Source organism: Rhea americana, unplaced genomic scaffold (assembly GCF_003343005.1).
Source record: "Rhea americana isolate MKP2758 unplaced genomic scaffold, rheAme1 scaffold_319, whole genome shotgun sequence".
In the NCBI taxonomy this organism is placed as follows: domain Eukaryota; kingdom Metazoa; phylum Chordata; class Aves; order Rheiformes; family Rheidae; genus Rhea; species Rhea americana.
Window position 1 is genome coordinate 130,899 of NW_028186445.1, and position 21,427 is coordinate 152,325.

At 46.8% G+C, this 21,427-nt stretch overlaps 1 protein-coding gene across 1 annotated transcript; it reads left to right on the forward strand.

Moving 5' to 3' along the window:
* Positions 1-418: 418 nt before the first annotated feature.
* CAVIN1 (caveolae associated protein 1) lies at positions 419-21,421 on the forward strand. Its single transcript, XM_085310373.1, has 2 exons — positions 419-1,033; positions 19,163-21,421. The coding sequence occupies exons 1-2, from the start codon at positions 614-616 to the stop codon at positions 19,826-19,828; spliced, it is 1,086 nt and encodes a 361-aa protein (XP_085166499.1). The 5' UTR covers positions 419-613; the 3' UTR covers positions 19,829-21,421.
* Positions 21,422-21,427: the final 6 nt, after the last annotated feature.

Below are 21,427 nucleotides of genomic sequence, written 5' to 3' on the forward strand. Positions count from 1 at the left end.
AAAAAGTGCTAATTATTGGAAAAAGATCTGAATTTTCCAGCTGAACTTCTGCACTGATGTGTGCGCTTATTTTAAACCAGCCTTCCTTTAATGTATACAGCTGTGCTGAGATAGGKTTTCTTTCTTTTCAGCAGCTTCCTGAGCCATTTACACAAGGTTTTTGTTTTTTCCTTTCAGACAGATTCCTTGGAGTTTTGCTTAAGTACCTTTTAGACTTATGGTAAAAGAAGTTGTTGGAGTTTCAGAGCTTTGCATTCCTCACTGAGTTATGCTTGTGTTTGCATGCAAAGCYGTCGCCTCCCCTCCAACTATTTTAATCATTTCAGAAAGGGTGGGACATCAGGCATTTGGCAGCGGGCTCCTTTTATATAGCTGAGGTGGAGTCAGCCAATGACCTGCAAGCCTGGAAAATTTTGCAGGGCAGTTTCACTGGACAGCTTTGCAGAGCCGTGCCATTTGAATTTCAGCACAGACATCCACACACTGTGCTCTCCATTTCTGGCGTGTCTCCCAGCAGAGTTTAGCTGAGGCTCGGGTTTAGTTTTCCCTCCTCTCTCTCCTCCTTGCAGTGACAGCTTCTCCAGGCTCTGCTAGCCAGGACTCCCAAGCAATCATGGAGGATACCACTCTGCAAATCATTGAACCACCAACTGCCTCTGAGGCCTCAGAAGAGCAAGTGCCAGAGGAACCCATCAAATCAGATCAGATCAATGGCGTGATGGTGCTGACCCTTCTGGACAAGATCATTGGAGCAGTGGATCAGATCCAGCTGACACAAACACAGTTGGAGGAGAGACAGCAAGAGATGGATAGCGCAGTGACCAGCATCCAAGGAGAATTGACCAAGCTGACAAAGGCACACACCACCACTAGTAACACCGTGAATAAGATGCTGGAAAAAGTGCGCAAGGTGAGTGTCAACGTGAAAACAGTTCGGCAGAACCTGGAGAAGCAAGCTGGGCAGATAAAGAAGCTAGAGGCCAATGAAGCGGAGCTCTTGAAGCGCAGGAACTTCAAAGTAATGATCTACCAGGTAAGGACCTATCCCACATCTTTTTTATGTTTTGTTTCCATTGCTAAGGGTTGCATTGCAATGCATGGTCCACTGCTTTCCCAAATTTCCCTAGTCTGTCTAGYGTTCCAAATTGAAGTAGGTCCGAAATGGTGCTCTTGTTCATGTTTTAACATTGTCCGTATATTCTGAGACAGCAGGTTTGATACAGTTGCTGCATATGATAGATATAATAGGACTTTTAATGAGGATAGTGAGAACGGTCCTACACACTCACTTCAAAAGACCAGAAGTGTCAAAATATCTGAATTGCTGCTTAATATAAAAAAGCACAAGAATGTTCTGGGTTCTGGAAGGGGAAATTGGACTTTTGAAGTCTTTTCTATTTGAGAGGCAATGTGTATCACTACACAGAGAGTGCTACTACTTCAGATTTGTGGCATGCACCTTACAACAACAAGAGACAGTAAYCCCAGCCTGAGGGATGTTCTCACTGACTAGGACAGATAGGGTCTGCCTTTGCTATTTGTTTGTGCATATTGCCAAGTTCTTTTGTCTGTAACGTGCAAGTCTTGAAGTTTCTAGTTTTTTTATTTCAGTTTACTGCTTTGGTTTGCTTGATATTCAAACCTGCACCTACACTAAGCATTGGATTTTCCTTTAATATAAAACAAGAAAAGAAATAGAAATATCATTTTTCTGTCTCTTTTCTTGTCTAGAGTTAGCCTTCCTTACCAGAGCAAACTCTCATAATGGGTCATAGGGAAAAAGTGAGTGAAATAGTTAATGATTCAGTTAGAAGCTCTGTGTTAATAATAGACAATGTCGGGGCAAATAGAGAAACATCTAGTGCTGATCACAGTAAAAGAGGGAAGAAAAACAAACAAAAAAAAAATGAAACCACTTCCTACTAGTTTGAAAGGAGAGCTGATCATAATAGGCTCAGGAATCTAGCGAGTATCAGGGCCTGTATAACTCTGATTCAGAGGTTAAGCATTTGTAGTTTTATCATGCCTGAGAGGCTGAAATACTTGAGCATGTTGACATCATGCAGACAATCTAACTAGTTTTATATATATATTTACTGGAAGCTCTTTATATCAGGCTTTGGGGAAGCAYAGATCTATCCATGGAAAAACAACATAGATCTCTGTGTGCACTGCAGAAGCAACAGGCATTGCAAAACAAGAAGAGAGAAGGGAATTGTTTAAACAGAACATTCCTTGTGGGTTATGAAAATAGGTAGGAAATTGGAAAACTTCTAGTTCCTTTCAAAGCATCCTAAGTACTGGGAGATTGTCRTTTTGGTTTATTATTGCTCATGAATATTGAGTTGCATTTTTCTTAAGGAAACAATCATGCTTCTAAAGGAAAACAAAAGCAAAACTATTGTGATAGACGATTGCAGTGAGGACAGAACAACTRCTGAGTGAATCAATTGAGAACAGACTATGGCAAGGACATTGTGTATCAKAAAGTAATTAGGCAAAAAAAATCCACAACAAATGATTTGTAATTCAGAACAATTTCCTAGCATGGAATTTAGTGTGATTTGCATGTGAGGCTAGACAGCACAAGTGAGAAATTCTCGAGTTGTTTCATGTGAAATGAAGCCTTTTGCACAAGTGAAAACCCTTACCCTTATGCAGGAAGTCTGAGTTACTAAGGGTAAGTGACTGATCTTGCTCTGAGGAGGCAGGAGACGTGGGAGCAAGCATGCAGATTTGTGACAGACGCTGCTGACACAAATTAAGCTTTTCTTTTGGCAGAGAAACTCTTGATTATCTCTTAATTTGGTGAATTGAAAAGCAAAATCCATGATTGGGCTTTTGATGCATGAATACTAGAAAGACGTGGGCAATAATATTATTAATATRTCTGAATAACAGATACCTTTGCATTTATTACTTTTGTGCTGCATTAAGATGCCGAAGACAGACCCATATAATGAGAATTATGATTGCTAAGCAGRAAACAGAGAGAATACCCTGGAAGAACTTGGTGTATTTTTGCAGTCTCCTGCAATAGTGTAATCACTTTTCCCCACATACAATGGAAATAAAGATTTTTGGGTAACAGAGACTGTTCCTAAAGGGTATCACCCCATGGTCTTTCTCAAAGTGTCTCCTGCTGGTTTCTGGTGTGCCTATTTTTACCATTCCCAAAACAATAATTATCATTTCCTCTACAGAAAATTCGTGATTATTTAATAGTTATATTATTCTATAGTTTGCACTCCATAAAATGTCATTGCCTAATTTTCATTGTGCAGAAACCTGGATAATAAGGCTTTGTGTAAGGAAAAATAGTGGATTGTGTACAGGAATCTCTCTGATTTGTGGAAACTTTTTATTCTGAAAAAGGTTAAATATTTGGAGGATTTGAGGAGTTTTACTTTTGTTTAGGGAGTTTCTATTCTGCTTTCTTTTTTTCCTTAGAGAGACAGGATTTTTAGAGTTTGTTTCTTACTGTAATAATGGAGATGTCATTCTTCAGAAATTACCAACTCAGTCTGACTGTGTGAACTGCACTGCATATTTGCAGAAACATCAGGTTACAATTCTGTGTCTTGATTTATTCGTAYGAATATTTTATTACAATCAGTAATTCTAGGGACATCAGTGAAAAGAATGATATTTTGTTTGGGATTTTGCAAAGCAGATAATACTAATGCTTTTAAGTATAAAACTATTCAGAAAGAAGAGATATTTTTTGTATGTACATTTTAAAGGCCTTTATCAGATCAAAGATTATATTCTGTCACTTTATTAATATCGAACAATGCTATCCCTTGCAAGAAGCCTTGTTGATTACTGTGGGATTACACGTTTAGTAATATCTTTCTGTGTTTAAATATTAGCAATGCTGAAATATTTGCAATGTATTAAGAGTCTATGAAATAAAAACTTCATGATGGGCTCCACCCTAGGAAGTTTAAATCTGGACATTTTTTTTTCTCTGTGTCTATCCTAAAAAAAAATTACAAAACAACACTTATCTAAATCAGTAGTCCACTTCCCAAGATACCACCACCTGTCAAAGGTTACACTTGGTACTCTCGTGATTATTTAGTTAATTCTGTAATTGTGAGCAATGTTATTATTAATTTCTAACTCAGAAAAAGCTGCCTTTGAAAAGCTGTGATTAACTTTCGTGCACGATTGCATTTTCTGATGCTATAGGTTAAAAATGCAAATATTTCTTGGTCTTCTAGAGAAGAAAGGGAAACTCAGATAYTTGATTGTTCTCTCAGCTTTGGATCTCTAGCGGTTATGAACAGAACTATTTCAGGAGTGCAGATATCTTTTTGGCACRTTGTAAGATCAGTCTGCATGCAAGAGTTCTGCTATCTGTTAGTTTAGGACAAAAAGAAAATAAAATTTTATTCAGGGAAAGCTTGACCTGKTGAGATGAGTCTAAAGCACATCTCTCTCTCTCTAGTTTCAAAATTTTGGGGAAAAATGCAGTACTGAAAATTACTTCCAGTGGGTCCTGCTAAGGTCAAGGCACAGAGTGAAATGTCTACCAGCCATTACTTGCAGTCACATATATATATACACTTGCTTTCTCACTTGCTCACTCTCTCGAATACTCTTACCAGATTTTGTCCAGCGCTGGTCTGATTTCGGTCGAGGTAAATGTTTTCATATTGACTTAACTTCGAAGGGGATTAGATTGATCCTTGAGAATAGCATTAAGAAAAAAAAAGCAAATCCCTTTCAAATTACCACATCTTTGAGTTGTAAAAATTAGTCTACCAAAAGAAAAGATGGCAGACTTTTGACAAGCTACTAAGTATATAGAAGTGCAGCATTCTTAGCATAAGGGAGACTTTCCTTCCTAAAGAATTTGATGTCAAATGACTACGTGCACTTAGTAGCAGCACATATGAGCAGAGCTCTGCAGTAGTTGCTTTGTGCCTTCTGTCCTGGACAGAGAATTTACTGATTTTGATACTTGMTTTCAGAGAATTTAAGACACTAAAGTGTCAAATTTTGTTAGTCTATTTGCTAATAAAAAAATAAAGCAACTTCACCCCAAACCTCCTCATTTTTAGGATATAAGAAATCTGGTTCTGGGTACTATAGCTCGTGATGAAATAATGGATGACTAATGTAGCCTCTGCTCTAAAACAAGACAGTGCTGCATTCATTTGAAAGAACTGTTTATGTCAGTAGTTATGTAAGCATGGAATTTGTCCTCTAAATATTTYTTGACAATTAAACTTATTCTTACAAATGCCAAAGGCCTGATTTTCTTACAGTCAGACTTCTAAATGCATGTAGCACACACTGCATAAATTAGGTGTTGAGTTTCTAAAAAGTGTGGTCATTTATTCTGGGGCTTATGTGAGAGCTGAGCTCTGARGAAGATCTGGCTCACGATGTACAGCTTCCTCTCTTTGGGAGAGACTGGGGATGGCAGTGCGAGGGCTGGGCTGTTCTGGCGCTGTCAGACCCAGGGGACTCCCCAGTTTTTTGCTTGAGGCATTCTGGTCACCTCACTTTCAGGCAGACCTGCTGGAGTCCATTTTCAAAGTTTTAGGAGAATTCCAGGAGACATCTGATCTGGTTGTTATGGGTAGTGTCTTTAGTTTTGTAGGGGGCAGAAACAATCCAAAAACTCCTGCMAGACTTCTGTGCTCTTCAGGGAGGATCTCGCAGCCACCCAGAGCCCTGCAAGAAGTGAAATTTCTCTGAGAAGGGCCAAGTGGCCACTACAACTAGAAAATGGATTGTGGCTGTACAATGTGTGGGTTAGGTAGGACTGTATGAGGAAATATAAATAACACAGCTTGGCTTTTGTGCCTCGAGTGGGCCTTATACGGACGAGAGGATTGTCAGTCGCGGGCAGAAGGAATGAATTTTGAACCCACAGGTTAACACAGCAGATTTAGAAGCCAAACCAGAACTCCATCATTACTAGACCTGTGCCCCTCTAATGAGTGTGAAAAGTACGYGAGCAAAGGGAAAGAGCCGAATGACTAAAATGGGGTAGGTACAGAGAGGGAGTACAAAATGAGTCCCACGTACCGCAGCGGCTGAACCCACCCTCTCCCGGGCTGCAGCCTGTTCTCCAGTTCCTAAACAGTATGTCAGCTCCCCATGAGCTATGATTTTTAAGTTRCTCATTCTCAAAGAAAAACCTTATGAGTTTAATGAGAGCAAAAAGTTCATGGGAGTCAACTTGATCTGCAGTCATGAAAAACAGCCTGTATGGATTACAAACACTTGAGTTCAATGGAGTTTGCTCAACTGCAAGCATTAAATAAACAGAAATTTGTTATAAAATTGGAATTATAGTACTKGGGATTGGCATGGGCACTAGACATCCCCTTTGTGCTTCTCCTGCAAGACTAGTTAGTTTTATGTGCGTAGGACTTTTCTGTGTGTGCACTTAGAGTCCTGGTCTGTGCTGGGAGCAACGCTGTATATAGCATCAGTTCTTTTCAGGGGCTCACGGCAGGGATTTTCTTCGCACCAGCTGGTGTTTTCTGTATTTGTTATCTAATAAGACTTTATTGTAAAGACTAGTTTCATTTTGCTGTGAATCCACTCAAAAACAACTCCCTTTGTATCCACAAACATTTCTTATCTCAGGTTTAGTAGAGAATTACTATGTGAGCATTTGGCTGGTGGGTTTCTATATCAGCAACCTGCCAGATTGCAAGAAATGCCTCATCCAGTGACAATTCTGACATGAGTGATGGGGACAGAGTATGCCTCACAGTACTTTATTTTATTCTGTTCTTAAGAGTCATATGATAGAGAATCATGAAGCRTTTGTTAAAAAGATTGAATCATGCAAACTGATATCTATTAATTAAAAGTTAGTATTGTTCATCTCTGATCTTTTTTCTTTGTTGCTGGAATATGAAGGTGTCAGCGCAGAAAGCTATTTTATCTGCACTTCTGATTGCCTGCTTTTAGTCATAAAAATAGCAAAATTAGAGGTGAAAAAATGTCACCTCGTGGGAAGAAGAGAAATATTGTTTGACTCATTCCTTTGGGTTGCAGCTCTGAATTCAGCTGCATGTTCTCCATCCATTGTAAAGGACACTAATTTAGAGAARGCTCAAGATAATTCACAGAAGGTTGTGCCTCTAAAAATGTCAGACTGTTGATAGCTCTACCTTCCAGGATTTTTCACAGTGCAGATTATCAGTCTTTCTACCCATAGACAGTTCTGGAGCATCGATTTCTTTGTCGCAGCTCAGAAGCAATTGTATTAATATTTTATTGCTCAGGTATTATTTATAAGCAGTTAGTGCCAAGACTCTTGCTGAAGTCCTTTTACCATTATAGTTCTGTACTGAGCTGTGCAGCAATAAATTATCTCAGAGAAAAGAGCCAGGGGCAACCAAGGCTACTCAGCCACTTGGGATAAGGTTAGATGGGGTGTTTAATGGCTCATGAAAATAAAACTAAAGGCTCATATTCTTTCTAATCACGTATCTGTCTCTTAGGTATCTCTTGTGCCTATCAGTAGTGAATCTAAGCATCTGTCTTCYGTCATGTCTGTGTGATGCCACTGAGGCCACTGCACCTAGGAGCATAATAAAGTGCAGGATTTGCCCCCAGCGCTCACTGTCCTCTGTGGCTGGAGTGCTGTAGTTTCCAATGAGATTATGACTAGTTTTTTTCCTTTCTTAAGATAAGAGCCCTTAACGAAGATAAACTAACATGTCATGGACATAAAGAGGGAAGAACTTTCCCACAACTGCCTATAACTCAGCTGGCAGATCCAGGATTAGAAACTGAAGAATTCAAGAGCCCAGTCTGTGCTCAGACTCGGTCTCTCTCAGGAAAGACACAGTGCCGTTGCTGGCTCCAGTATTACCGTGCATGGGAATTTGAGCCGTAGATGGTAAAAGCTACTTAGTGTAATAGGCCCGCAGAACACCAGAAGGGATGTGAGTATTGTGGGAGAAGTAGTATTCCTGCATATTATCTACATATCTTCCATTTTATTTGCTTCCCATGGTTTTGTATAAATGTGAGTCCTCTGCAGTTGGCGTGTGTCCCTCTGAGCCCTTCAGCATTACTCAGAAAACAGGCACTGAGCTTGTTGTGGGTGACTCACAGCACTACCACTCCATTTCAGTGAGCCCAAACTCAGTCTAACAGAGGCATTTTTCCAAAGAGCTTACTGCTAGAACTAGGCGACAGACTTTGTGAAATTCAGGGCCATTCCTTCATCCTCACTGAAGCTGCTCATTGCTATGCTGCCCTGAAATGTGACGTACCGTCCATATATAAATGATGAGTAGAGAACTCTGTAAGTTCYACTCTCTGATGTACTGTCATGTACATGTGACCAACGTAAAGCATGACGCTGCCTCATAAGCTTTTAGGCGACATGCTTAGTCCTCTTTTATTCTATGGGATAATGTCCTCTTGGTTCTGCAAGATTTTCTACAAGTTATGAAATATCTGAAGAACTGCGGGTCTACTGCCCAGCTGCAAGATGAGACAAAGACCAGAGACAAAGATGTACAATGTCAGTGAAAGAAAATCAAATATTTAGAATAAAAAGTTTCAGGATGTTTAGTCTGCACCTTTTTTGGAGGATGCAAATGTCAGTTGATATCAGTGCTGATCTATCTGTAAATGCATACTCCACCTTTATTGGTTTGCTGTTCAGAAATAGCCCTGGAGTTATTAATCAGATGTGACAGGTTTATCCGGGAGGAGCAGTTCTGAGAGCAAAGCCAGTTGTACAAACAGACTGATAACAGGATTGAAACATTTTTCTTCTGACTCACAGTTAGGCAAAAGCGCTTTTCCATACACAGCCTCCTTCTTTGTATGGACTCCCTGTTCCGTTCCTCCCTTGCCTTTCACCRTCAAATTTGAACTAGCTCCAGCATCTGCATCACTCTCCTCATTCTCACCAGCTAATGAAGAAGATACAGCCTTTTCGAACATAACTTCCAGGACACAGAGAAACTAGATACGTTTGATGGAAAAAAGGCACCAAGATGATTGYGCAATATGCAGACTTGCAGAGGGTAGAAGGACTTCTGCTGGTCAGGGCAATACTACCTGAGAATGAACTCGTTTATCYCTTTAGCATTTACCTGCTTCCCAACCTCTTTTACTTTTTCTCCTCAAATCTTTGAAGTCTTTCCCTTGGTCTCAGCAATATCCTACCAGTGACCTCTCACTACAGGAATCAGTAGGTTTCTATTAGGAGTCAAAGGTTCTCTTTTTCTGGACCTTCTCTTTGTGACGCTATTGGAGATTAAATCTGTCAGGTTTTTTAAAATGTAAGAATCAAGGCTCTGCCTATAGCATGTAATGAGGTCAATTTTATATGCAAGCTGCTGAGTAGCCACTCCCTGTCCTCAGGACATGCATAGCAAAGGAGAGAGGTGTTGGTTTTGCAATGGGCATGTTAGCTGTGTCATTGGGTATAGACGTTCGTAAGCCGCTAGGTATTGTCAGTATCCTGACAAAACCAAAAGGATGGAGTTTGGGGATCAAACTCTGCTTTCTCGATSTCCTAGCTCATGTATTTAAATTAAYAGACAATTTTTTTATCACTGTCTTTTCATGATCTTCTGCATATAAGCAAACTGCGTTCAGCAAAACCACAACAAATTGGAAATATCTTGAGAACAGCTGAAATTAAATAGCTCGKTGAAGAGCATTGTGGAAAGAGAGCAGAATCTGACTCTATGAGAGCACTCAGCATAAATATACCTGATACTATTGAAGGGATTCTGTATCTCCTAGGACCTGCAGGGATTAGAGGAAGATACTCTCCTTCTCATAAATCTTTGCTGGCTGTCTTTTCTGTCAAATTATGCTATCTAGTATATGCGTTTACTAAATCATACCAGTATGCTTTTTCTATCTGCCTGTTCTTACGCTAATCTGCACTATATCTGTTGGCAGTATTCCTGATGAGATTGGCCAGCGGGGAACAGGGAAGTTCTTCCATTGTGCTTTCTTTCCGCTGGCCATTGAAATTCAGTTTTCCTCATCTTAGCCTGAGAAGATCCAGAATGTGCCCTTTGAGCCTTCGCCAGAGAGTGCCCTCTGAGCCTCCTTCAGGATCGATTCCCTCTGAGCCAGCGCCGCAGAAAGTGCCGTGGCCCAAACCAGCGAAGACGTGAAAGGGGACAGCAATTTTAGGGCCTCAGAAGGAGCATCCCCTGAAGATTGTTTTGGCCCTCTTCTTCTGAAACTCTGAAAGCTGCTGATTCCACAGCCTTTGCCTTCASCACCTATTTGCGGCTGCTACAATCCTTTAGATCTGCAAAGCTGATACTTTTAGTTGGCATAATGCCCCTGCTTATTGACTAATCTGCTTACAGTTTGCTGCATGCTGCTGCTGTAGTTTTAATGTATGGTGAGGAGCTGTAATCTCCTCTGGGGCTCAGGGGACTTGTCTTACATTGCCTCTTSCATCAGAGAGAGAGTAATTGTTGTACAGCTTGCACAGAGGACTAGCAGCCAGCAGGAGATGGCTCTGCTGAAGAGTCATTTTGTGACTGGGCAAATCCTACCCACTTTCTGAGTCTCRATTTCTCCCTCTGAAATACAGACCTGATAATACCTACCTCTTCAAACTTGTTGTAAGGTCTAGTTTATAAGTGTTTGTGAAATGGTTTGAAGTTGTTATTTTAAATACATAAACAAAAGGCAGAGAGCAAAAACCGCATGATGTCAAACTAAACCTATCTCATGCAGACAAAGCAGCGTCCATGCCTGTTCAGTAACAGGCCACATGCTGCCTCTGTGCATTAGGAGTTACACTTCTGCCCACAAACTGGAGATGGTAATGACTTTGACTGCTGTTTATCTAATGCTTATCTCAGGCCATAAGGGCCACTGGTAACAGCGTGGTGCCCCGTTACTCTTTTTATTTGGTGGCTACTGGAGAAAATACCTTAAATTCCAATTGCCTGCACTTTGAGTGTTCATTTACACTGATGGATGACATGCCCAGTCAGAATGGCTGTGTATTACGGCCACGTTGTCTTGATAGAGAGAACCCCTCAAGGAACCAGGCAAAGGTGAACTGAACCCAGCAATCCAGGTGTGGGGGAGGCTGCCAGTGTCCAAGGGCAGTGGCAAGATCAAAAACATGAGAGCTTYGTTTTGTGATATACTAAGAGAGTCAGAAAGGGATTCTAATCTGAAAAAAAAGTCATTTCCAACAAGAAGCTAAAGAAAAAAGCACAACCTTCTGTTTTTTCTGTGCCAGACATCTTAATCCTTGAGCTCTGTTAGGCTGTGGGTGCTTATCAGCTTTGTTGCTGTTACTRTATGAAATAACTGAATCCTCCTTCCCTTGACATTGGGGGAAGGTCAGCACAGAAAAGCGTCCTTTAAGGACTGGCAGAGTTAAGCAGTTATTGTGCAGTTACTGTGTCAATGGGAGTGCAGAACTGTTGCTYCTCTGGCAAGGCATGGTTTGGGTGGAATGTGGTCTTCTGCCCAGATGCCTTCGATTCCTTCCTCAGCCTCCCCCAGGCCACAGCTCGTCTGACCTGCGCCGGGTAGGCAGAAGAAGGGCGGGTAGGCTGCACAAGGTGCTGGGTCACAGCAAACTCAAGCTTACTAGCAACAGTGGAAGCTCAGCATCAGCCCTTTGGGGTCTTAGGAGAAAAGGGGATGTGAGCTGGTAACGCTCTGCATGTTACAGTTGCATGTCAAGAAACTCAACTTGCTCCTCCGGGCAGGTGGTTTGTGTTACTGCAAGTGTGTAAAAATAACCGAACAAAATGAACTGCAGATGTGATTAGCATGCACGGGTGAAAAATATTCCATTAAATCTTCAAAATGAAGATCAGCCTCACTGAGAGTTTTTGGACTTTGCTTTTTCACACACTGATAAGATCCGCTGTTCAACAACAATCCATGAACCATTCTAGAATTTTGGGAATGTTCCCCAGATTTGTCCGAGATTCTGCAATACTTTTGCAGTTCTGCTAGGCTGGGAATGCAGCTCAGCTTTGTGTCTCATTGGCCTTTTATATGACAAGGGAAGTGTTTACATGTGTTGTAGCAACCAGGCGGTATGTACATGACCATAAAGGGGCTGACTGGGTGACTCACCAGAAGGGAACTCAGGATGGAAAGCAAAGTCAGATAAAAAGCCCACTTAATGTAGCAAAGCAGAAGCTGATCTGTCCAACAAATTTAATAGCTTGGAACTGTTTGAAATAGAATGAAGACAAAGTGGTCCAACACCCCTGTCAGTTTGGTGGCAGTGTTTGAAGCTCGGTGTTGATGCCATGAGCCCCTCCTGGATTCCACACAATTTCCCAACTGAAGGGCTGATAGGCTCATCAGCTCTGTGAGTAGGGAAGGAACTTCCCAAAGTAAACTGCTTCCCCACAGATGTCTGTGCTGAGAGGGACAATATAGTATACGTGCTGCAGACTATGAAATGGATGGGGGGGTGACACATTGTAAATGTGTAGAACAAAAACAGAGCATTCAAAGCTAAATCAAAGCTGAATCCTCCTGCAAAACCCATCACATTGGAATGAGCTGATTGCTCAGTCCTCACACACACAGACACCCATGTGTCCTTCTCCTGGGTGTATTCRTGCTTTGTGAACATAGCAGGAAGATTTTTTTTTTCCTACTAGGATAAAAATCTTCTAAGAAATTTTGTTTGACATCTGCCTTTGTCCCAGCTGGATTCAAGCTGTCTTAGAGAATAGAAATGGCTTCTCTGCAGATTGGGAGCCAGGAACTGAACGCCCCAAAATGCAGGAATGCCAAGACCCAGGGTTTTGGACTCACCCATGACAAGGGTCAGTATTTTCCTAGTAAAAATAGATTACTTGGAATGCCTGATGTTAAAAAATGTGGCTCATCTGAATGAGTCATGAGTGAAATAAGTCCACACATAATAGCGCCCTGGCCTGAGCAGGGATTTGTGTAGCAGCCACCCCTCGACTCGGGATCGTTCGTGATTGTTCAGCAGGGTCCCATTGTCCTTACCGCAGGCCGACAGGGCTGAGTTTGCAGTTGCTTTTCTGTGGAGAGGGACCTGCAGCAACACTTCTCTGCCCAAGCATGCCTGCCCAACTGCACAGCTCCCCTTCACCCTAGGGCAAACATCTCCTGGGTAGGAGGGAGGCATTTGGGCAGTGCCTTGATGCAGCAAGCAGTTAGGATGCTACACGCTAGGGATGCTCAGCAAGGATTAACTAGTCCCCATTAAGTGCCAGAGCTGTTGGTTGTTCTTGCACCAGCTGTCCTGTGCATAAGCCACAGTCCACTCAATCAGTAGGAATGCTCCCTAGATGGAGATGGAGTTTGAATCAGAAAAGTAACCGAAAGCATAGAGTACTGGAAATCCACCAGCTGTTCTCCAGCTGGTTATATCCACTACTACAATAAGCAATCAGATTGAAGAGACATAAAAAAAATTAAAAATGATAACTAGGCATAGTAAAGAGAGATGTAGTTTCCAGGGACCTTGAGCTGCTCTGCAGGCCCTTACATGGGCAAGTTACCCTCTCACCACTCTGACTGGATTATCAGACCCTGGTGGAAAGGAGCCAGATGAAATTTATAAACCATTCTYAAGCACAGCTGGAGAAAAACTGTAGAAAACAAGCTAATTTCAGCAGGAGATTGCAAGCCTCCTTACTTATGGAAATAGCTCTACTCCTTCTTTGCTTCTGTATTCAAGCAATGAAGATGCCTCCTAAAAGAAGTCTGAGCAGAATCTAGAGTCTATTAGTGCTCTAGGGCTGGGAGATGGACCAGCTGCCGACAGGTACAATGTGAGAGACACTTGATCTTTAAATGAATAGAGTTTATAGGAGTTAGGATGAAACATGCAGGCAATTGCTGTTCTCTGAATTCAGTGGCTTGGATTACAAAGCTCTACCTGCACCCTACCATGTGTTACTCCAGCTGCCCTTTACACCATGAGCTGTTGCTGGCTGCATCTTCATGGTTGTAAGGAAAGCATTTGCAGCCTGCTGCAAATGTCAGATGAGTGTGTTGCTAGTGCAATCCATTCAGCTAAATCTTTAGAGGATGGATCTGATGCTATAGCAAGAAGAAAGGTGGTTGTTTATGTGGGAGACATAGACGTTTTGAGTTTTTTGTACACACATGTTCTGGAGTTAACAAGGGGCTGATAAGTATCTGAGTTTGCAGGATATGGCATATTTCCAGTGGCAGTCATGCCAAGGAGAGATGGGGGAATGCCTTTGTTCTGCCTAATTGTGTTGATTCAGAGGGAAGGAAATGGCTGGAGTTCCTGATGTTCTTGGCTCAGTGGGGCCAGGGCCTGGAAGTCCCTGGGATTGCTCCAGCAGGTGTTGTTATGGAGAATATGACCACCGCCTTCATAGTGCTTGTGAATTTATTCTGAACTGACTTGATCCTCTTGAGAGCCTCTGTATTGTTTTCTCCTGAAGTGGCTAATCAAATGAAGAAAACATATGTTGGCTGCTTCATCTTAATCTCCAGAAAGTAGCTGAGACCCAAGCTGTGACTCAAATGGTGAAGAGTTTTGCCCAGGGCAGCTTTCTGTTCTGCATAACACCCCAGAACAACCCCCTTGGTCTGGCAGTGTCTGCCTCTTGGCTGCAGACACTTTTGCAAACAGTTGTAACCTTTACAGAGCCAAGCACTCCGTGGAACGGACCTGTCTTTCACTGCTTACGGATTTTTTCCCCAGATTCCCTCTTCTCTCTAGAAGTTCTGCTTGCCAAGGAACAGAACTTGCTATGCTGAGGGGGAAAATATGAAAGCAACTAAAAGCATCTGCATTTGACCCAAACGAAATGTTTCTGAAATCACGTATTCAGTAAACTTGTGTCAGTTCTCACGTGTTRTAAGGGAAGGAAGAGCTGGAGAGCGAGTGGCTGAGCGGAGCGGCTGTGCCTCTGTGGAGGGAGGTGTCCTGTCCTGCGTCTGTGTACTTGCGCGCACTCAGGAGTGAATGCGGATCGCTGTCAGCCGGACAGCGAGTGCCTTCGCGTCGTGGCAGGGGTGTGCTTGGGGCACCCGTGTGTGAAACGCAAAGTCCCCTCCGGTGTGGTACTAGAGGGATCAGAATGTCCTCCGCTGCGGGAGGTCCTGCCAGGCATGGGCRGAGGCACCACCGGAGAAACCCACCACGTCCGGAGTGTGTAACGGCTGCTCGAGGCCTGGGCTTACGAGCTGTTGACGGTTTGACGTTGGCTTAGAGCCCAGCTGGTGCAGTAGTTGCTGCTGCACGAGCGTGGACTAATGCAGAGCAGGCAGGCTACTACAGGTGACGTGTGGCCTGAGGCYGGATTTCACCTTCTGGATGCCGGGCTGGGGCAGCTCTGTTCGCTGCACCCCTCGAGTGTTGAGGGAAGTCACTGCTGGGATTTGTTACTCATTTCAGGCATTTAGGCTTGGGCTTGCTCTGGGGTCTGTCACTTGATTTTATTGGGCCCTGCTCATGCCAGAGTTGGGACTGTGATCCCCAGTCATTGCTCTGCTCAGTTCCCATCTCCACTAGAGCTGTGAATCAAGCCCACATGTCCTGCTTTCATCTTTTTCTCTAGATCTTAACCTGGTAGRTTCTGCTGCGTGCATGTTCCCAGGGCCTGCCACAGAGTAAGGATGGGGCTGTGCCTGCTCCTAACATGAAGCCCATTCATACGCTCTCTTCRGGCTCTTCCTGGCTTTCTGACTGTGCTCATCTCAGAAATTCCACGCCTCTCCCTCCCAGCTCCATAGATTAAAACARCCCGGGTAATAAATTTCTGAGCTGTGGGCTGCAGCCCCGCAGCTGTGACGCTTTGTACAGTGATGGGCTATTTCCAGCCTGTCCTGAGAACATAGAGGTGATTCATTGCAGCAGGGATGCACGCTATGTGCTGTTCGGATGAAAACCAATCCCATTCCAGACCTGTGSCCCTCTCCTGGCCTGAGTGCCTCTGCTGTGCACATGCTTGTCTTCTGCCACAGGGATCAAAAACTTGGCTGACCCAGGAAAGTGGAGAAACTGAATGAATTTACCTTCTGTCCCCAGGAGACACAGTGTAAACTTGCAGACTTAGCTGACGTGAGTCAGGACCTGTGGTCTCTGTCTGGTTCAGACCTAAACTGAGACCAATTCCCTGTCTTACTTCTCCAGTGGCAAAATGGGAAAAACAGGGCTGTATGCTGCATCCCAAGAGATGTCTCAGCCCCACATCTGGATCCATGCAGGCTTTGGGAAAGTCTGAGTGCAGATACTGAGGTCGAGGCCAGGCCAGTGTGTTTCCACTCCGGACCACGCAGCCAGCTGGATGCTCGAGTCTGGACTATGCTGCCACCTGCAGCCCAGCGCTGCGATGTGTTGGGGGCCAGAACCTGCAGCGGACCCTTGCTACGCTGGCATCAGGCAGTGGGAGAGCYGGAGAGGCAGTGGGAAGTCTCACCAGGGGAGAACGCAGCCTGTGGGAAGGAAGCGGGAAGGGTGCGGTGCTTTGGTTTAGCTAGGAGGGCAGCCTTCCAGAGCCCCGCTGCAGCCGAGCGCGCCTGCGATAAACCTGACGTGGCCTTTGCTAATCGGCAGGACCAGGCTAGCGGGTATGGATGGTTCTGGGTRAGGCACCGGCGAGCCAAGGGGCACTGTGCCGCAGAGCTGGATTGCCCACTCCCTCTCCCTGGGAGGAGGCCATCGGCAGCGTGCATGGGATCAGGAGCGGGCAAGGTGGGACAGCCAGGCCCCAGCCAGAGCCTGGCAGCATCAGGTGTCACTAGTGGATCTGCAGCAAGCGTGAGAGGCGAGTGCCCCACTGAGGCAGTTGAGGGTCAGGTGCTTTTCATTACACATCCTCAAGCCTCTGCAGCATGCTTGCTGTCCAGCTGTACCATAGCCTGAGCTGGAAACTCATCTTTCATTAGGAAAATAGCAGTCGTATCAAGGCATGTTGGGAAGGCGAATGCTAATGCTTTCGATGCCAGCTGCCAGCATTTCCATCCTGTGCTTCCCGCCTCGGCTTTGGGCTGGGTGCGGCTGGGACCCTGCGTGCTGACCTGCTGAGCCGGCATGTGCACATGTACACACGTACATGTTCGTGCTGGAAGGACCCCCGCCAAGGACATGAGTGCCCTGCAAGCTCTTGGATGGGCACCAGCTCTGCTCACTGAGGTGCAGGAGTTACTGCAGTCGGTTAGAAACACGGAGCTAAGGTGCAAAGCGAGGACATTGAATTTGGATTCGGGTCCTAGGAGCACAGATCCAGCCCCCTGTGGCTGCTGTGGGCAGGAATGAWGCACCAGAGGTGGCATTTGCTAGAGACTTTTTGCCAAGGTACCAGTTCTGTCTGTTCCTGCAGAGCCCCAGGGCTGAGCTGGTGCCGAGGGTGGGTCTGCATGGTCAGTGCATCCCGCACTGAGGGGAACTTTCTGCAACAGCTTCTCAGATGCAGACACACAGCMCAGATGGGTGCACAGTGGTGCGGTGTTGGCACATGTCTTCCAAGCTGGCCGTGCACAGCCTCAGCCCACCTAAGTGCCAGAGCTCTGCCCTTCCCTGCCTGTGCATTTGCACTACTGCTTATGCCCTGTACCAGTTCCCACAGGAGGAGAATCTGCCTAGCAGTCATTTTGTGCAGGCATAAATGACAGCAGGAGCTTTAGGAGGTGCACAGGCAGGAGAGGGAGCGTGTGGTAGGTGCCCTCTCCTCTCTCGACGCAGCCGCTGGGCCCTGCCCCGGCCTTACCCTGGTGACTGGTCGTGCAGAGAAGTTGTGGCTGCCTTGATCACCTCTTGGGAGATGGAGCAAGAGGGACAAACTGTGAGGAAAGAGCCGTGGCTGATTGCATGGGGCTGAAAACAGCGTCAGGAAAGCCGATTTTTTGAGAGATGTTGGCAGATACCCTGGCCAGAGCAGGGGATGGCAGAGCTGTTGGAACCAAGAGCCTCTTGCTCTTTGACAAACAAAGGGAGGATGGAAACACTCCAGTGTAAATGGTGGAAGTGAGGTAATACCCTTGGCAGGCTGCAGCCAGGAGGGTGAGGGAAGCGGCCTTGGCCAGTGGCCCTCTTACCCTACAGCCTGTTGTGGACAAGGACAGTCCTGCTGGTGCAGAGCCACCGGCTCTGTCGGCCTGGGCTCTCCAGAGATTGTGCTGCCTAGAGCCTGGCTCCAGGCTCCCTCCCTGTGCTCCTGCCTGCGGGCAGAGCATACTGGTGGCTCCCTGGAGACCAGCTTTGCCTCCTTGGGTCCCCACCTGGATGAGCCCAGGTGTTGCAGTGCTGTGAGGGGTGATGGAGCACGCTCTGCCCCCTCAGAGACCTGGGTGTGCTGTGAACTCAGATGTGCATGTTGTAGAAGCAGTTCGAAATGGCTCTTAAATTAGCCAGCATTTTCTGAAACTAGGATATGGTGAAAGCTTTTGTCCTGGACTGTGGTGAACCAAGGCAAAAGCCAGGCTATTCCTGCTGCCAGGATTGAGAAGATCACCAGGACAGAGAGCAATATCTATAGTTTGGAAAGAGAAGACARGACTCCTGGGTTCTCTTACTGCCTCTACCACTAAGGGGAAGCTTGGGCAAACTACTCATTTCTGTGCCTTGGCTGGCTGGTGAGAGAAATGATGTGCAGCACTTTCCCAAGAGYGGGAAGCTCCTGGGAAGGTTTTGGATGTGTCCTTTGGAGGATTACAGATTCCTCATGGCTTGTCTTGCTGCCTTGTCCTCCCAGTGCCCTATCCTGCAGCGTGGGATGAGGGCAGAGCAGCTCTTGTGTGGTTATGGGATTCCCCATTTGCAGGAGGTGGTGGAAGCTGCAGGCTCAGGAGAGGCAGATAGGACCACTCAGATGCTGGGGGGTTCTGGGATGAAGATAAAGCTGAGGGGGCGAGGATGCTACAACAGAAGCAGGGGAGGAAGTGGAAAAATCATGTTTCAGTGCTTGCTGCTCCTTGCACTGCTGCAGTCACTGATGGGTTTGGAACTAGCCCAGAAAACACAGAACTAGTATATCCGAGCTTAAATATAGCAGAGCCCTAAGCTGCTGCAGGACAGAGCAGATCCTCTTTAGAGTAATTTATCAGATGTCCTAAAAGGAGACAGTAAGCCCAGGCCTGAGGTTACCTGGGTAACCTCATGACTAGCCATGAATCCCAACTGTGCAACTGCTCTGTGGGGATGCTGGATGTGCTTGTCTCACTGTCTGTGCTCTGTGTCTTGCAGGATGAAGTGAAGCTGCCTTCGAAACTGAGCATCAGCAAGTCCTTGACAGAGGGCGAGAAGCAAGAAAAGGAAGGAGAGGGTGAGGAGGTACCTGCAGGTGAGGACAATGCAGAGGAGGATCATCTCCAGCTCTCCTCGGATGAAGAGGTGGAGATTGAAGAGATTATTGAGGAGTCACGGGCAGAGCGCATCAAAAGGAGTGGCATGAAGAGAGTGGATGACTTTAAGAAGGCATTCTCAAAGGAGAAGATGGAGAAGACTAAGCTAAAGACCAAGGAAAATCTGGAGAAGACCCGCCACAACTTGGAGAAGACCCGTCACAACCTGGAGAAGAGGATGAACAAGCTGGGCACCAAGATTGTGACCAACGAAAGGAGAGAGAAGATGAAAACCTCTCGGGACAAGCTGAGGAAGTCTTTCACCCCTGACCACACTATCTATGCCAGGTCCAAGACGGCTGTCTACAAGGTGCCACCCTTCACTTTCCATGTCAAGAAAATAAGAGAGGGCGCGGTGGAAGTGAAGGCCACAGAGCTGGTGGAGGTGGGTGGAGAGGAGGCAGAAAACTCGGATCTGCTGCGTGGGGAGAGCCCTGAGATGCACACGCTGCTGGAGATAACGGAGGAGTCTGACGCGGTACTGGTGGACAAGAGTGACAGTGAGTAAGACAGGCCGCAGCATGGAAGGATTGTGGACGAACGGCTGAACACATAATCATTCACACTTTGAGATCTCTTTTTGCCTTGGTGCCTCGGGGAAGTTTTCACAATGCATCCTTACTACCCTGCAGAGCCGATGCCAACCCCATGCCTTCTAGGACAAGGTGTATTTTATATTTTAGTTTTAGCACACAGAGAAGTTAGGAACACAGGACTGTTTTTCTTACACTGATAAATCACCCTTGGAGACCATTCCTGCTGCAGGCTGCGTGAGAGCTTCCTAGCCCCTCGACCTGAAGAGGGGCTTTGAGTGACAGGGACCCAGCCTAGCTGGAGAGTGCTAAAACCAAGATAATGCCTGTACACCTGGGAGACTCACGTGTCCTCTGTAAGCAAAGACCTGGTGTCAAGAAAGCTTCCTGCCAAGCAACCTGCTCAGCCAGCGAGAGCCTGGTTCCCTGCGCCGGGCTTGGCAGCCACCCACACGGGACAGAGTCAAGGGGGCCACGCTGGCCACCAGTTCCTGAGGGTGCCYGGGGCCGCCCCTGAGGAGCAGAAGGCCGAGGATATGTCCTAGCCTGGGAGGGAAGAACCGAGCAAACCCTGTGGACAGACAGAGGAAGCGTGAAGCTGGGCAAGGCCACGTGGCGTGCAGGCGGGTCTGCTCCCTTCTGCCCTCCCAAAGAGTTCGACGGCCGCGGCAGCGCCCTGGACACCAGCGTCACCAAAGGTCGCCTGCTGCTGGACCTGCCGCCGGGGCGCCTGCTGCTTGCCCCACTGCCCAGCGTTGCGCAGGACCGGCGTGGGCCGTGCTCCCTCCCCGAGGTTGACGTGCGGTGTCCGGGGCCTGGCGGGGCGCTCCATGGGGACGGGGTCCGATCCTGTCTCTGCACCGCTGCAGCTGCGTGGCAGCCCCCGAGTCACGCTCCAGCGAGAGGGCCAGGGCCGTGCCAGCACTGGCCGTGGCTCGTTTCCGGGAAGGAAACGGCCCTTGCGTGACGCCGTGTGACCTGGCCCGAGTGAAGAGGCACACGAGCCGCAGAGAGCAGTCTTGACACCGGTTCGGGCGCTTGACCTGGGGCAGTGCTGAGCGTCCCCCCGGGAGCCTCAGCGCGGCTCGGGCTCACGCCCACACCCAGCGCTTTCCGTCCCCGTTTCCCTGCTCCCTGCCAGCTCCCCCGTCCGTCCTGCGGCGTGCTGGCGCTAGGATAGCACGCAGCAGCCCGGGGCACCCGGGGTGGCCACGCTCCCGCTCCCACGCACGCAGCCAGCGCTGCAGCCCTGCGGGAGCGGGCGGCGGGGCAGCCCGGGGGCAGCCCGGGGATCTGCCTTTCGTCCCCGCGCCCTCCCTGCCTGCTGGGCTCGGCGCTCCCCAGCCAGCACAGCCACTTCCCTCCCGAGCGGCGGGGAGGCCCGCTCTCGCTAGCACAACTGAGTATATAAACCTGCTTTTTCCCCAAGAAGCGTTTCCCCCCTCCTTGTCTAGTGCATGCCAGGCTGTCCGCAGCCCCCGGCTCCTCTCCTGGCGCCTGCCTGCTCCGGCGCCCTGGGAGCTGCCGCGGGGCCGGCGCGGGGCCGGGAGGGGCGGAGGGCGGCCGCCGCCGCC

Bases quoted from the DNA above. Each gene is read 5' to 3' on its own strand.
- CAVIN1 (XM_085310373.1), top strand. From the start codon at position 614: ATGGAGGATACCACTCTGCAAATCATTGAACCACCAACTGCCTCTGAG. The intron at 1,034-19,162 runs GTAAGGACCTAT...TGTGTCTTGCAG, and splicing joins TCAAAGTAATGATCTACCAG to GATGAAGTGAAGCTGCCTTC.